Source organism: Oncorhynchus clarkii, chromosome 12, assembly GCF_045791955.1.
Source record: "Oncorhynchus clarkii lewisi isolate Uvic-CL-2024 chromosome 12, UVic_Ocla_1.0, whole genome shotgun sequence".
Classification (NCBI taxonomy): domain Eukaryota; kingdom Metazoa; phylum Chordata; class Actinopteri; order Salmoniformes; family Salmonidae; genus Oncorhynchus; species Oncorhynchus clarkii.
In genome coordinates this window covers 83,967,841-83,985,581 of record NC_092158.1, presented here as the reverse complement: position 1 = coordinate 83,985,581, position 17,741 = coordinate 83,967,841, and the positions used below count along the sequence as shown (strand labels likewise).

Genomic DNA, 17,741 nt, shown 5'->3' with positions numbered 1-17,741 from the left:
GTGTTTGTGTCTGTGTCGATGTAAACAGCTTTTTAACATTTCTAATATTCGTTTTTTTTCTATCACTTTGGCACCTTTTCCAGATGTAAGTGGTATATTTTTCAAAACTCTGGTACGTACAAAACTCTAAGCTGATAACACTTGTAATTCTCCCTGTCTTATGTTCAGAACCTTTGATTGAGCATTCATTAGGGTTTCACACATCTTTCACACCTGAGTCATTCATGCAAAATCAAAGTTTCGTCTGTGAAATACCATGAAAACAAAGTTTATCAGTTTATAGGCTCACCATTTAGTCATTTTAACTACCATTTAATCCAATAGCAAAAAATACAAGATAAACATTTCAAAACGGTTATTTTTGAAGTACTGAAGAAGAAAAACAAATTGTACATGGTAAATATCATTTTCCATACAATATATGACTGTTTCTTTTATACAATCATTTGTATCCAATGGCAGATTTTGAGCATGTTGAGAAATATGTCAGTCTTAGTTTCATTATTCTTATACAGTACATAGGCAGTTAACCCACTGTTCCTAGGCCGTCATTGAAAATAAGAATTTGTTCTTAACTGACTTGCCTAGTTAAATAAAGGTAAAATGAAATAAAAACATACGTAGGACAAATGATCAGAAATAGGGGTATTGTAACGCAGTTGGCTGCTGTAAAAACGTAGAATGATGTTGTATGCCTTTTCTGCCTCATGAAACATTGTACAAGATCACCTTTTCTACATGACTTGTCAACTGATTCAGTATTGCCTGTCTCTCTGCTTGAAATTCACCAGCTCATCAGATAGTGGAATATATTGTTATATACAACCCAGTTATTTCAGCAGTGCATTCTACACTACACTATAATTCCACTGTGTCCTATTGAAAAACAATGCCTGATGGAGAATGATGAGTATTTACAGCCACATCCATATACGATTCGGTTTTACCTTCCAACTTAAAGGGTAGGTAGCTTAAACGTAACCACATGTAACATATGGATTTGCATTAGTATTCGCATCAATAGTCCCAATGTGAAGTTAGATTTTCTGTTTTTCAAGTTATTATATAAAACCGATCAGAGTGCCAAAGTCAATATTGGAAAATGTTTTTGTGGAGTGTGACATTTATATGAAGGACCTGGCAAGCCATGCTATTCCCAGTAACATAAATTCCAACAAATAACTTAATGTGTAACTTCAAATTAAACCAAATTGTTTACACACGACTACTAGTTTCATTTACATTTTCAGACAACTTACAAGCAAATACTTTGACTGTATTGTTACAAATCAGCTTGCAAGGTTGCTAGCCAACTAGCCTGCTAACGTTAGCCCTACCAGCCTGCTCTCTACATACCACCACAGACCGATGCTGGCACTAAAACCCCGCTCAATGAGCTGTATACCACCAAAGGCAAATAGGAAAATGCTCATCCAGAGGCGGCGTTCCTAGTGGCCGGGGACTTTAATCAGCTTGACCTCATTTCTATCAGTATGTTAAATGTGCAACCAGGGGAAAAGATTCTAGACTACCTTTACTCCGCACACAGAGACGCGTACAAGCTCTCCCTCGCACTCTATCCTCCTGATTCCTGCTGGAAAATACGTATTTTCAACATCCGAAAAATAAGTATTTTCAACTTTCATTCAGAACCGACTATAACCATGTGTTTTTTGTGTGTTCTAGAATGTTCCCATGGTCCTATGAATTTGGCCGGGCTGTGATGGCTGTGGACTACATGGTGTTTACCCTCCGTCTCATCCACATATTCGCCATCCACAAACAGCTGGGACCCAAGATCATCATCGTTGAAAAAATGGTGAGGGCTTTCTGAAAAGAGGGATAAAACACCTTTTACTGCAGTGCATCTAGATCAGGGATTGACAACTTTCATGGTTGTGAGGGCCACAAAAAAATGGTAATGAGGGGCTCTGCGTACCCACAAACATGTAGCCAAAGTCCTAGCCTTAAAGCTTTTTGGGAGCCCTAGCGAAATTTCGTTTTAGAGTTCATTTCCTGCAATTCTACACATTGTGCCATGGGCATAGAGAAAATGTTGCAAGTTTGCTACAATTTGAGAGAAAGAAAATGAGATGGGGTGGAGATGAAGAATCTCATATAAAATATACGTATTTTGATTTGTGTAACACTTTTCTGGTTACTACATGATTCCATATGTGTTATTTCATAGTTTTGATGTCTTTACTATTATTCTACAATGTTAAAATTATGAAAACCTTGGAATGAGTAGGTGTGTCCAAACTTTTGACTGGTATTGTATATATGTATGTATGTGTATACAGTGCCTTCGAAAAGTATTCAGACCACTTGACTTTTTCCACATTTCGTTAAGTTAAGCCTTATTCTAAAATGGATTGAATAGATTTTTCCCTCATCAATCTACACACAATACCCCATAATGACAAAGCAAAAACAGGTTATTAGACATTTAAAAAAAAGTTAAACTGAAATATTACATTTACATTACTATTCTGACCCTTTACTCAGTACTTTGTTGAAGCAGCTTTGGCAGCAATTACAGCCTCAAGTCTTCTTGGGTATGATGCTACAAGCTTGGCACAACTGTATTTGGGGAGTTTCTCCCATTCTTCTCTGCAGAACCTCTCGAGTTCTGTCACATTGGATTGGGAGCATTTCTTCACAGCTATTTTCAGGTCTCTCTAGAGATGTTTGATCAGGTTTAAGTCCAGGCTGTGGCTGGGCCACTCAAGCACATTCAGAGACTTGTCCCGAAGCCACTCCTGCGTTGTCTTGGCTGTGTGCTTAGGGTCGTTGTCCTGTTGGAAGGTGAACCTTTGCCCCAGTCTGAGGTCCTGAGAGCTCTGGAGCAGGTTTTCATCAAGGATCTGTGTACTTTGCTCCGTTCATCTTTGCCTTGATCCTGACTAGTCTCCCAGTCCTTGCTGCTGAAAACATCTCCACAGCATGATTCTGCCACCACCATATTTTACCGTAGGGATGGTGCCAGGTTTCCTCCAGACGTGACACTTGTCATTCAGGCCAAATAGTTCAATCTGGGTTTCATCAGACCAGAGAATCTTGTTTCTCATGGTCTGAGAGTCTTTAGGTGGCTTTTGGCAAACTCCAAGCGGGCTGTCATGTGCTCTTTTACTTAGGAGTGGCTTCCGTCTGGCCACTCTACTATAAAATCAAATCAAATTTTATTGGTCACATACACATGGTTTGCAGATGTTAATGTGAGTGTAGCGAAATGCTTGTGCTTCTAGTTCCAACAGTGCAGTAATATCTAACAAATCGAACAATTCCCAAAAACGACCTAAAACACACATCTAAAAGGGCGAATGAGAATATGTACATATAAATATATGGATGAGCGATGGCCGAGCGGCATAGTTGGTATAAAATACATTACTCATATCACATGTATATACTGTAAGATATGGAAACATTATTAAAGTGCATTATTTAATGTGGCATTGTTTAAAGTGACTAGTGATCCATTTATTAAAGTGTCCAGTGATCGATCGGGGCTCAATGCGGGCAGCAGCCTCTCTGAGTTAGTGATCGGGGCTCAATGTGGGCAGCAGCCTCTCTGAGTTAGTGATCGGGGCTCAATGTGGGCAGCAGCCTCTCTGAGTTAGTGATCGGGGCTCAATGTGGGCAGCAGCCTCTCTGAGTTAGTGATAGGGGCTCAATGTGGGCAGCAGCCTCTCTGAGTTAGTGATCGGGGCTCAATGTGGGCAGCAGCCTCTCTGAGTTAGTGATCGGGGCTCAATGTGGGCAGCAGCCTCTCTGAGTTAGTGATTGGGGCTCAATGTGGGCAGCAGCCTCTCTGAGTTAGTGATTGGGACTCAATGTGGGCAGCAGTCTCTCTGAGTTAGTGATTGGGGCTCAATGTGGGCAGCAGCCTCTCTGAGTTAGTGATTGGGACTCAATGTGGGCAGCAGTCTCTCTGAGTTAGTGATTGCTGTTTAGTAGTCTGATGGCCTTGAGATAGAAGCTGTTTCTCAATCTCTCGGTCCCAGCTTTGATGCACCTGTACTGACCTCGCCTTCTGGATGGTAGCGGGGTGAACAGGCAGTGGCCCGGGTGGTTGTTGTCCTTGACAATCTTTTTGGCCTTCCTGTGCTGTAGGTGTCATGGAGGGCATGTAGTTTCAAATCAGTTTATTTGTCACGTGCACCGAATACAACAGGTAGACCTTACAGTGAAATGCTTACTTACAGGCTCTAAAAAAAAGTATGTGTGTGTGTGCGAAACAAAAGTGTGTGTGTGTGTGTGTGTGTAGGTAAGTAAAGAAATAAAACAACAGTAAAAATACATTTGAAAAAAGAGTAGCAAGGCTACATACAGACACCTGTTTGTCAGGCTTATTGAGGTAGTATGTACATGTAGGTATAGTTAAAGTGACTATGCATATATGATGAACAGAGAGTAGCAGAAGTGTAAAAAGAGGGGTTGGCGGGTGGTGGGACACAATGCAGATAGCCCGGTTAGCCAATGTGCGGGAGCACTGGTTGGACGGGCCAATTAGGTAGTATGTACATGAATGTATAGTTAAAGTGACTATGCATATAAGATAAACAGAGAGTAGCAGCAGCGTAAAAGAGGGGTTGGGGGGGCACACAATACAAATAGTCCGGGTAACCATTTCGTTACCTGTTCACAAGTCTTATGGCTTGGTGGTAAAAACTGTTGAGAAGCCTTTTTGTCCTAGACTTGGCACTCCGGTACCGCTTGCCATGAGATAACAGTCTATGACAGGGGTGGCTGGGGTCTTTGACCATTTTTAGGGCCTTCCTCTGACACTGCCTGGTGTAGAGGTCCTGGATGGCAGGCAGCTTTGTCCCAGTGATGTACTGGGCCGTACACACTACCCTCTGAAGTGCCTTGCGGTCAGAGGCCGAGCAATTGCCATACCAGGCAGTGATGCAACCGGCAACAGGATGCTCTCGATGTTGCAGCTGTAGAACCTTTTGAGGATCTCAGGACCCATGCCAAATCTTTTTAGTTTCCTGAGGGGGGAATAGGCTTTGTCATGCCCTCTTCACAACTATCTTGGTGTGTTTGGACCAATCTAGTTTGTTGTTGATCTGGACACCAAGGAACTTGAAGCTCTCAACCTGCTCCACTACAGCCCTGTCGATGAGAATGGGGACGTACTCGGTCCTCCTTTTCCTGTACTCCACAATCATCTCCTTAGTCTTGGTTACGTTGAGGGATAGGTTCTTATTCTGGCACCACCCAGCCAGGTCTCTAACCTCCTCCCTATAGGCTGTCTCGTCGTTGTCAGTGATCAGGCCTACAACTGTTGTGTCGTCAGCAAACTTAATGATGGTGTTGGAGTCGTGCCTGGCCATGCAGTCGTGGGTGAACAGGGAGTACAGCAGGGGACTGAGCACGCACCCCTGGGGAGCTCCAGTGTTGAGGATCAGCGTGGCAGATGTTTGCTACCTACCCTCACCACCTGCGGGCGGCCTGTCAGGAAGTCCAGGATCCAGTTGCAGAGGGAGGTGTTTAGTCCCAGGATCCTTAGTTTGGTGATGAGCTTTGAGGGTACTATGGTGTTGAACGCTGAGCTGTAGTCAATGAACAGCATTCTCACATCGGTGTTCCTTTTGTCCAGGTGGGAAAGGGCAGTGTGGAGTGCAATAGAGATTGCATCATCTGTGGATCTGTTTGGGTGGTATGCAAATTGGAGTGGGTCTAGGGTTTCTGGGATAATGGTGTTGATGTGAGCCATCACCAGCCTTTCATAGCTACGGACGTGAGCGCTACGGGTCTGTAGTTATTTCGGCAGGTTGCCTTTGTGTTCTTGGGCACAGGGACTATGGTGGTCTGCTTGAAGCATGTTGATATTACAGACTCAATCAGGGACATTTTGAAAATGTCAGTGAAGACACCTTCCAGTTGGTCAGCACATGCCTGGAGCACACGTCCTGGTAATCCATCCGGACCAGCTGATGCTCTCATGCATGCCTCAGTGTTGCTTACCTCGAAGTTTGCACCCGGTGATGTGTTGTGCAGACCGCACCACCCTCTGGAGAGCCTTGTGGTTGAGAGCGGTGCAGTTGCAGTACCAGGCTGTGATACAGCCCGACAGGATGCTCTCGATTGCATATGTAAAAGTTTGTCAGGGTTTTGGGAGACGAGCCAAATTTCTTCAGCCCCCTAAGGTTGGAGAGGCGCTGTTGCGTCTTCTTCACCACACTGTCCGTGTGGGTGGACCATTTCAGTTTGTCGATGATGTGTATGCCCAGGAACTTCAAAGTTTTCCACCTTCTCCACTGCTGACCCTTCGATGTGGATAGGGGAGTGCTCCCTCTGCTGTTTCCTGAAGTCCACGATCATCACCTTTGTTTTGTTGACGTTGAGTGAGAGGTTGTTTTGCTCTGACATGCACTGTCAACTGTGAGACCTTTTATATAGACAGGTGTGTGTGCCTTTCCAAATCCTGTCCAATCAATTGAATTTACCCCAGGTGGGCTCCGATCAAGTTGTAGAAACATCTCAAGGATTATCAATGGAAACCGGATGCACCTGAGCTCAATTTCGAGTCTCATAGCAAAGGGTCTGAATACCTATGTAAATAGAAAATTGTTAATACATTTGCAAACATTTCTAAGAACCTGTTTTCACTTTGCCATTATGGGGTATTGAGTGTAGATTTTTTTTTTCATTTAATCAATTTTAGAATAAGGCTGTAATGTAACAAAATGTGGAAAAAGTCAATGGATTTGAATACTTTCTGAAGGCACTGTGTATGTGTGTGTGTGTGTGTGTGTGTGTGTGTGTGTGTCATTGAGTCTGATAGCATAGGCAGCGCCATCGGGGCCATCTCCATTTTGAAGTAGTCAATTTCCTTTTACAACTTCTATGAGTTCACAAACAAACTGAAAAGGTGCACACAAACCACCCTGAGTTTGTTGTTTGAACAGGTATATAGCCAAGGTTTGCGATTTAATTCCACTTGCAATTTTGGAATCTTTGCTCACAAGTATAATTCATTGTCTGATCCCTCCTAATACCCGGATGGAATCATGTAATCCTTTCTTAACCAATTGGAAGTCCCACCCATTTGACTACTTAAAAATGGTGAAAGTCCATATTGGCGCTGCCATGCTAAAACTGTATTTTGGGAAGTAAGTCCCCAACCTGTCTAGCAAAAATATTCAGACCCCTTGGATTTCTTCACATTTTATTAACATTGATATAATTGTAATTTTGTTTTGTCAACAATTTACTCAAAATAATCTGTCAAAGTGGAATATATATATATATAATTTCTATTATTATTTTATAAAAGAGAAAATCTCCCACTTTAACATTTTGAGTATTTTGTGTAGACTGTAATTACAAATAAATCTATTTTAATCCCACTTTGTAAATCCAAGGGGCCTGAATACTTTTGCAAAGCACTGTCTATGGTCTAGATCCAGGTGCTGGTTTTGGCAGCGACAACTAATATCCAAAAACAAGTTTTAAAAACTGCACTAGAGAAAACAGACAATGTAATTTTGTCCCCTTAATATTCTGTTCCCCTCCTGATTGGCAGATGAAGGACGTCTTCTTCTTCCTCTTCTTCCTGGCGGTGTGGCTCATGGCCTACGGCGTAGCCAATCAGGCGCTGCTCTACTCCTACGATCCTCGTCCCGGTTGGATCTTCCGCCGAGTGTTCTACAGGCCATACCTGCACATATTTGGACATATCCCCATTCATGAAATGGATGGTGTGTTAATGTTTGTGTACGAATGTGGTTTGCATGTAACATAGTACAGGTAACTGCCAAAATAAAGGAAACACTTGTGTAAATGAGGGATACAAAGTACTGTATAAGTTAAGTTAATTAAACAATTACCATACAATCATACATAGGGTCATGTACAAACATGCCCAGTTGGCCATTATTTTGGCTACCATGGCTAGAAGAGATCTGTGACTTTGAAAGAGGGGTCTGAAAGGAGCATAGGATATTTAATGTGTGTGTGTGTGTGTGTGTGTCCACAAAACACCAAATGATGGAATTTCTCATGGATTAAAAGGTGTTGCATCCCTCCAATAGAGTTCTAGACACTTAGAATCTGTGCCAAGGTGCATTGAAGCTGTTCTGGCTCATGGTGGCCCAACACCCTATTAATACACTTTATGTTGATGTTTCCTTTCTTTTGGAAGTTACCTGTGTATATACCTGTATGCACACTGAGCGTAATAAACATTAAGGACACCTTCCTAATATTGAGTTGCACCCCACATTTTTTTACCCTCAGAACAGCCTGAATTTGTCAGGGCAGCCTGAATTTGTCAGGGCATGGACTTTACAAGGTGTCGAAAGTGTTCCAAAGGGATGCTGGCCCATGTTGACTCCAATGCTTCCCACAGTTGTGTCAAGATGGCTGGATGTCCTTTAGGTGGTGGACCATTATTGACACACCGGAAACTGTTAAGCGTGAAAAACACAGCAGCATTGCAGTTCTTGACACAAACCGTTGCACCTGGCACCTACTACCGTAACTTGTTCAAGGGCACTTAAATATTTTGTCTTGCCCATTCACCCTCTGAATGGCACACACACAATCCATGTCTCAAGGCTTGAAAATCATTCTTCAACCTGTCTCCTCCCCTTCATCTTCACTGATTGAAGTGGATTTAGCAGGTGAGGGATATCTTTCACCTGGATTCACGAGTCAGTCTATGTCATGAAAAGAGCAGGTGTTCCTAATGTTTTGTATACTCTGTGTGTATGTGTATACCTGCCTCTCTCTTTCTCGGTTCCTCTATCTCTGTATCCCATCTAAATTCCCTCCAACCTCTGCCCAATCTACCCTCTTTGTCATACCATTTTAAATATTTATTCTGCACACCCCTCCCCCTGCTCCTTCTCATCTCTTTTGAACTCTCACCGTCTCCCTCCCTCCTCTCCCTCTGTCTGTAGCTGATAAACTGGAGGAGGGGATAGAGTGCACCAATAACGTCACCCTGATCGAGGCAGGGGCCGAGCCCTGCACGAGTACCTATGCTAACTGGCTGGTGGTCATCTTATTGGTCATCTTTCTGCTGGTCACCAACATCCTGTTGGTCAACCTGCTCATTGCCATGTTCAGGTAACGGACCCTCTCGGTCTGTTTCTCTCTCACTCTCTGTCCCACTTTCACTCTCTGTCCCTCTTTCACTCTCTGTCCCTCTTTCAGTCTCTGTCCCACTTTCACTCTCTGTCCCTCTTTCACTCTCTGTCCCACTTTCACTCTCTGTCCCTTTTTCACTCTCTGTCCCACTTTCACTCTGTCCCTCTTTCACTCTCTGTCCCTCTTTCACTCTCTGTCCCACTTTCACTCTCTGTCCCTCTTTCACTCTCTGTCCCTCTTTCACTCTCTGTCCCTCTTTCCCATCTAGCACCCCCCCCCCCCCCCATATGCCTGTTTTCACTCTATTTGTGTGTACCCTTGAGAGATCATCACTCATTCAATAGGCCTCTTTAATCCGTGGGCTGAATTCCTGAATTCATCTTATCTTATCTAGTTCCTTACTGTTGTTGTATTTAAATTAATCAACTTGATAGACTTATAAAGTGTCTTATTTGATACTAGCCCTGCATGTTTGAGTGTTGTCAAAATGCCATATCTTTTTCTGGCTCTTCTTTCATGTGTGTCATTGGCGCCCAAAACATCATTAACCAAAAAGTATAATAAAATCAATCATTTGTTATATGAGCGGGAGTCACTTCCCTGATATTCTGCCTGTTAACCATTTCTTGCTTTCCTTCCTTCCTTCCTTCCTTCCTTCCTTCCTTCCTTCCTTCCTTCCTTCCTTCCTTCCTTCCTTCCTTCCTTCCTTCCTTCCTTCCTGTAGTTACACATTCTCCAAAGTGCAGGAGCACAGTGACACCCACTGGAAGTTCCAGCGCTACAACTTGATCGCAGAGTACCACTCTAGACCCTGTCTGGCTCCACCCTTCATCATCCTCTCCCACCTCCACCTCTTCATCAAGAGACACATCCGCATGATCCCCTCTGTCAAGATCAAACACTTTGGTTAGAGACTGGGGGAGGGAGACCAATGATCAGATAATTCACTTCAAGTATTGGACTTCCAGTATTTTAGAAGTCTTACTTCCATTGTCCTTCAAGAGTATTTTTCTCATTTTCTCTTCTTCCCATTTTCTTTGTTCTTCCCTCTTTCCCCCTCCTCTATCCCTTCTTCAGTTCTGGATATCCGTGGCAGGCAGGCCAGTAGACTGAACACATGGGAGGCCATCCAGAAGGAGAATATACTGTCTGCCCAGAACAAACGAGAGCGAGAGAAAGACTCCGAGAGACTCAAACGCACCTCTGTCAAGTCAGACATCGCTCCATCTCTCACCTTCGTCCACTTATTTATGTCATCGACTAAATGCCAGATTCATTTAACAGCTTCAGTTAACAGCTCGGCTTGATCTGGCCTATGAATAGAATGGTGTAGATTGATTGTCTTCCTGTGTTAGGGATTGGGTCAATGACATTTTAAATTCATGAATTAAACTAATTAATACACTTCCTAAATTGATTGAGAAGTGATATGTGAATTGACTGCTAATCTGTGTTGCGGTTGTGTCTGAAGGGTGGACAGTGTCCTAAAGCAGATGGCAGAGATCCGGGACCACGGCCACAGGCTAAGAATGCTGGAGGCAGAGGTCAGTGTCAGCCTGGGCTGCTGCCCGCAGCTCTCTCTCAAACAAACTGTATCTGCGCAGTGGCAACGAGACACGTGCCTGAAGTTTCAGTGGTTCTTAATTGGGGGGGGGGGGCTTAGTGTGTGTATCTGTGCACGCACGTGTGTGTGTGTGTGTGTACATGACGGGGGCTCAATGCGCCTCCCCTGGTTTCTCCCTCAACATTTGGACTGCAGCTGTTGAATCTGCCTGCTCAGCACTGTATAGAGTCCATCCATCAGGGTCACCCCTCTCACCCTCTCTCTCTCTGTCTCTCTCCCAGTTGGAGTACTGTTCTAGTGCCCTCTCCTGGATGGTGCAGGCTCTCTCTCAGAGTAACTTGATAAAGCCCACACGTCCTCCGCCCGCTCTCCGAGGTAAGGTTGCATACAGATATGTAATACGTATGATATAGGTTACACATATGTTCTATTTCTACTAAATGGTGCCTCCTACCTCCGTGAGGCCTTTCCAGTCATGGGATATAACATTTAAATTAACTTTATTGATCCCCAGTCAATTGTATTACTTGGTTTCATGTATTAATTCCAGTTTGTGTTTTCTCTTTCAGATCTAACTCTCCAACTAGCTGACCCAAGTCTGATGGAGAATAATGAAATCTAGACACGTGTACACACACACACACAATCACTGTCACTCAGGGCAAAAGAATGTCTGACTTGATGCTCATTCGTCCACCGTCCTTTTATAAACTTTGATCATTTGAACTGCTGCCATCATGTAAGTGGACCATTGTTGCTGTTCTATGTTACACTTGTTGTTCTAGAAATCTTTTTCCTGTGGGTTCTAGAATGTATTGGCGTCTTGTTATTAATGTAATATGTACAGACATTTGTAAAAGTGCAATTCAAATGTCTCTACCCCCATAATGACATGACCAGGTATAAAGACATTCAACCTGATATGATCACAAGAACATACATTGTTTGTATGTTGATTTTTGGTTTTGCACTCAGACTCTCAGCAAGGGCTGTATTCAATCAGTTCTGCCTTAATGCACGGTAACCGACAACTGTATAGCAGTTTCATTGTTTTTATTTACGTGATGCCAGAGTTGTGCTGGAGTGGCTAATGCCTAGGAATGCTATTTCCTGATGTTGCACCTAGTGTTCAGCCAGGGGTAAACAAAAGACTACTGCAACCTTATTGGCTGAATGCAATGTGCAATTTCACTTCCTTATGCTATAAAATATATTTTACCAAAACAAATATGATGTTCAGAATTGTTCAGTGGGGTCTTTCTCTAACATATCATTAACATTATCCAAAAAGTCCGATAATAAGCACTGAGCTATGTTGACAGGGCGGTGCCGCTTTCTCACAGCAACTTTTAAGGATTTTAGCTGTGGTGGTCATCTAAAAATGTGTTTCCGCGAGTCGCAAAAAGCTAAATTAGCGTGCCACAAGCTGAATTCAATCTAAAAAGCTTTGAAAATAGAAAGCTTGCGGTACGCTTAATGATATGCTTGTTTTTTAGAGGTATTTCCCATTAATATGAAAAGCATATACTAAAGTATGAAAATATAACATGTGGTTTCAAAATCGATGTCTTTCTTACCTCTATATAGAGCCCACCAGCTTGTAGTTTAAAATCCAGAAATGGATTACCTCTGGTTCGTTCAGCCATTGGGGAAATGGAGAAAGAAAAGGGTTTTGGGATAAACGCCAAAAAAATAAGGTCTGAGGTTAACACAGGCTTAGGAGAGTTTATATGTTTTGTTCTGTGAGATAATATCAGTCTGCTAACATTTTGTCTGCTAATACATTTTGAAGTATTTATGTGATATTTTTGATGACATAATTACTGAAAAAGAGGTCTGCTGATGAAGATTATCTCATAGAACAAAAGGTAGGCTTAGGAAATCTTATATGTTTACCACAGACCTTATTTTCAGCGTTGATCTAAAACCCTACAACAGCTCAGAGTCATGTAAATCCTAACATGCGGTGCCTTTTCTGGACCAAGAAATATCACTTCGTATTTATTGTAAAATAGTTTAAAATGTTGATTCTAAAATGCTTTAAATATAAGGTCAGTTGTCCTTTACCTTGAAAACACCAAAATATGGATTTTGAAGGGAAATGTTATGCATATCGAATACTTATTTTTCAGTGGATGTAGGCATTTTTGCCACCTCCCCAGGTCTTATTCGTCAAATTTTTAAATAAATATAAGCCATAAAATTATTCAATATTTAAAACCTTTATTATTTTACAGTCCTAGGTAAAATTATTGTATTTATTTTATTACAAATTTTCTGTGTGTCCCTGATATCATTTTCCACCCTGTTAGTTTATAGTAATTCTCCTTTAAGAAAACAGCCCCTTACCACTGACACGACTTCCATCGAAGTCGGCTCCTCTCCTTGTTCGGGCGGCGTTCGGCGTCACCAGCTTTCTAGCCATCGCCACTCCATTTCTCATATATCCATTTGTTTTGTCTTGTTCCATTACTCACCTGGTTTTCATTCCATAATGTATTTAGTCCTCTGTTCCCCACCATGTCTTTGTGTGTAATTGTTTATTGTTATGTGGATTTTGTCAGGCGCTATACTTTTCCTATGTTCCGTGTTTTTGGCACGTTATTGTTCTCATGTGCTGTCATTTTTGGAATGGAATTAAAGTGTGCCTGTTTATTACACTCTACTCTCCTGCACCTGACTTCGCCTCCCGGACACACCCTGACAGAATTACACACCCAACCATGGAGTCAGCAGGAGCAGGGACCCCGGTCAGAGGAGTGCTCATCTTGGTGCCATGATGGATCGCGTTGTCCAGACCATGGACCGCTGGGAGAGACAGGAAGTCTCTCCAGTGCCTCGACCAGCGCAACCGGGGTTACCTCTACCCGTCCTGTCCGGAACCAGTCCCAGTGGGATGCGTCTCTCCCTTCCCAGGGAGTATGATGGGACGGCAGCACAGTGCCAGGGATTCCTGTTACAACTGGACCTCTACCTGGCCACTGTGCACCCAGCTCCTTTGGAGAGGGAGAGAGTGTCTGCCCTCGTCTCATGCCTCTCAGGGAGAGCTCTGGAGTGGGCAAACACCGTGTGGGGAGAAGGAGACGCAACGTTAAGGAGGCTGCAAACACAGGTTTGGTTTGCTCCTAACAGAACTCTGCTTGGAGAAGTGAATGTCTGTGCCTCGCATACTCCCTTAAGACCTTCGCTTGAAAATGTTGAAAGCAGCAATATTATAGTTTGTCCCTCTTGAGACGCAATAGCAACAAATGCCCAGTATACACGTCCTCATAATAGTCCAAATTAATCAAAGATAAATCAATTAATTTTGCCATTTTTTGCCATTTTACATTGAACTAAGATGTTTGGTGCAGTATTTCTAAAGTGAAAAAAAAAACGTCTGAACACTAAAACGAACAAAAACATCACACAATTTTGTCAGAATATATGTGCAAACGTTTTCAACTGGGAAACATGCAACATGCTTGATGACAGGCTTTTACGCAGCTACACTTCTGTGTGATGACTGTCCACGAGAATCCAAAATAGGTCAGATCAGGTTTGCAATAAATGACTTCAATCATACCCCCTCTCACCCATAGAAGGGGAAGGAAAGACTTGGTTGGGATTAACGACTCATGTCCTATTATAAATCAAGGGAGAAGATCCAGGCCTGCGCTCTCAAAATTCACCAAAGGAATGTGCTTTGTCTCAGCAGACTTTTTCACGCTGAAACTCTAACACGTTCAAAAGTGAATACTGGAACAATATTTCTAACGTAGAATGTGGGGAATGGTCAGAGGCGATCTATAGAACACTAATGTCATTTTTTTTGTTATTTTGCGATGTCACTAAACATGTTTTAAAGGAAATACTGTCATTTGGAAAGTATACCCACTACATATATGAAGTTTACTATGCGTTGTGCATGTAATATAATACATTATGAAAGTGTTTTTGTTAAGAGAGGGATGTGATTTGAGAAACTATAAGATCATTCTTTTCCATGAACTTTGCACAGTGAGTAGTCACCGCCCCGGAGTGAGGGTCAGGGAGTGTGCCAGCCTGCTGGAACTGCCCCTTTCTAGCAAAATCCATAAATGATGGGTTAAGAAAAAAAAACATGGGACCAGAAAAGCGTGAAGCTGCTGCTGTGGGTTTAAAGTGGTTTGAACTTTGAATCTCAACACGAGGTGGAGACTATTACTGGTACGGCTGATTAACTGTCCTAAGTAAAGTATCTTAGAAAGTGAATTTAAGTAGGACCATCCTCTTACTCTGCTCAAACCATCGATATGGCTGGCTAGCCTATCTTCAAAGAAGCCTCTTCATGAGTGAATGGAAGAAAGGTCAACTCTGTAGTTGTGTTCAGGACTACATGACAAGTCACTTCATACCGGTCAACCACGAAGAAGGACAACCGTAGAATAGTTTTTGGAACCATTTCGGACAATCAGAACCTTACAAGCATGCCTCAAAGGCCCAATCCCCTTTCTAAGGCTGCCCTGTTCACCGAGAGACCCCGGCGAACCCCAAGTAAACTCAGCAAAAAAAGAAACGTCCTCTTACTGTCAACTGCGTTTATTTTCAGCCAACTTAGCATGTGTAACTATTTGTATGAACATAACAAGATTCAACAACTGAGACGTAAACTGAACAAGTTCCACAGACATGTGACTAACCGAAATGGAATAATGTGGGGGGGTCAAAATTAAAAGTAACAGTCAGTATCTGGTGTGGCCACCAGCTGCATTAAGTACTGCAGTGCATCTCCTCCTCATAGACTGCATCAGATTTGCCAGTTCTTGCTGTGAGATGTTACCCCACTCTTCCACCAAGGCACCTGCAAGTTCCCAGACATTTCTGGGGGAAATGGCCCTAGCCCTCACCCTCCGATCCAACAGGTCCCAGATGTGCTCAATGGGATTGAGATCCGTGCTCTTCGCTGGCCATGGCAGAACACTGACATTCCTGTCTTGCAGGAAATCACGCACAGAATTAGCAGTATGGCTGGTGGCATTTTCATGCTGGAGGTTCATGTCAGGATGAGCCTGCAGGAAGGGTACCACATGAGGGAGGAGGATGTCTTCCCTGTAATGCACAGCATTGAGATTGCCTGCAATGACACCAAGCTCAGTCCGATGATGCTGTGACACACTGCCCCAGACCATGACGGGCCCTCCCCCTCCAAATCGATACAACTCCAGAGTACAGGCCTTGGTGTAACGCTCATTCCTTCAACGAGAAACGCATATCTGACCATCACCCCTTATGAGACAAACCGTGACTTGTCAGTGAAGAGCACTTTTTCCCAGTCCTGTCTGGTCCAGCAACTGTGGGTTTGTGCCCATAGGCGACCATGTTGCCGGTGATGTCTGGTGAGGACCTGCCTTACAACAGGCCTACAAGCTCTCAGTCCAGCCTCTCTCAGCCTATTGCAGACAGTCTGAGCACTGATGGAGGGATTGTGTGTTCCTGGTGTAACCTGGGCAGTTGTTGTTGCCATCCTGTACTTGTCCCGCAGGTGTGATGTTCGGATGTACTGATCCCGTGCAGGTGTTGTTACACGTGGTCTGCCACTGCGAGGACGATCAGCTGTCCTTCCTGTCTCCCTGTAGCTCTGTCTTAGGCATCTCACAGTATGGCAATTTATTGCCCTGGCCACATCTGCAGTCCTCATGCCTCCTTGCAGCATGCCTAAGGCACGTTCACGCAGATGAGCACGGACCCTGGGCATCTTTCCTTTGGTGTTTTTCAGAGTCAGTAGAAAGGCCTCTTTAGTGTCCTAAGTTTTCATAACTGTGACCTTAATTGCCTACTGTCTGTAAGTTGTTAGAGCCTTAACGACTGTTCCACAGGTGCATGTTCATTAATTGTTTATGGTTCATTGAACAAGCATGGGAAACAGTGTTTAAACCCTTTACAATCAAGATCTGTGAAGTTATTTGGATTTTTACTAAATATCTTTGAAAGACAGGGTCCTGAAAAAGGGGCGTTTCTTTTTTTTTGCTGAGTTTATATGGTTACTGTTGGTGAGAGTAGTTTCGGAATGTACCAATGTGAAGTGTCCCTCTCTCTCCATCTCTACTTTAACAAGCATCAATGTTGTTGTCGTTCCGCTAGGGAGCTGTTTTCAGCGTATTACGTCTCCAGTCATTAACCGGTGCAGAGTGTGTATGTTTATCCTGTGTTCCCATTTAATTTGCTAGTAAATAATTAATTATACCAATTTGTATAGTACTGAATCATAACTAAGGTTGGGGTTTTTACAGATGCAAGGAGGTTATGACTGTTCAGAATGATGATATGATACAAGGTTATGATTAATAAGTTGACTGTTTATAGATGTGATAGGTAAAGACCTTTTGAGAGTTTAATTCGGGAGATGGTAACTCTTTAACAAATCGCTCTCGTTGTGCCCCAGATCCTAATGAGTTAATTGTTACATGATTAAGTTAATTGGGTTTTTTCAAGGTTTCCTTGTTGCCCAACCTCACATTTATGCTTAAGGTCAGAGGCAATTACATTTGTTTCACCTTGGAGCTTGTGGCTTCCACCCGCCGCCCTTCCCTTCTATGGAAGGGAAGGGCACCGTTTGTGTCCAGTACATGCATTGTGCATATACCTAGTTTGAGCGAGAGCTTTGAACAAGAGCAACAACTCTTTGTGTCCTGGGCACCTCCCTGCTAGGGTGAGACCTCTCTCTCATCAATTGGATTGTGGAATTATTATATTGGTCTATAATAGCAAGGGGTTACAGACTCTGGAGGGCCTGAGGGCTCACTCCACCAGGGGTATGGCTACAGTACCTCTTGGTCACTGTTCAAGGGTATCTCCTTACAGGATATTTGCGATACAGCTTGTTGGGCATCCCCCAGAGGAGGCTGCTGAGGGGATGATGGCACATAAGTGGCTGGAATGGAGTGGTATCAAACTCATTCCAGCCATTACTATGAGCCCATCCTCCCCAATTATGGTGCCACCAACCTCCTGTGGCATCCCCTCATATATTTGAGGTTCTACTGGCTTGACATCACTGCACCTTCTTTGGCGCATACTGTCTTCAGTGTTGGGGCCTCTGAGGGTTGATATG

The 17,741-nt window shown here is 43.3% G+C and overlaps 1 protein-coding gene across 1 annotated transcript in view; it reads left to right on the top strand.

Annotated features, from left to right (window-relative positions):
• Positions 1-12,420, top strand: part of LOC139421525 (transient receptor potential cation channel subfamily M member 4-like) — a 59,098-nt gene extending 46,678 nt beyond the window's left edge. Inside the window, exons 20-27 of the mRNA XM_071172503.1 lie at positions 1,687-1,819; positions 7,538-7,712; positions 8,916-9,084; positions 9,830-10,011; positions 10,183-10,315; positions 10,577-10,649; positions 10,951-11,044; positions 11,239-12,420. Of these exons, the coding sequence (XP_071028604.1) occupies positions 1,687-1,819; positions 7,538-7,712; positions 8,916-9,084; positions 9,830-10,011; positions 10,183-10,315; positions 10,577-10,649; positions 10,951-11,044; positions 11,239-11,291 (1,012 nt within the window). The 3' untranslated portion in view covers positions 11,292-12,420. The remainder of the gene's footprint in view (positions 1-1,686; positions 1,820-7,537; positions 7,713-8,915; positions 9,085-9,829; positions 10,012-10,182; positions 10,316-10,576; positions 10,650-10,950; positions 11,045-11,238) is intronic.
• The last annotated feature ends 5,321 nt before the right edge of the window (positions 12,421-17,741 follow it).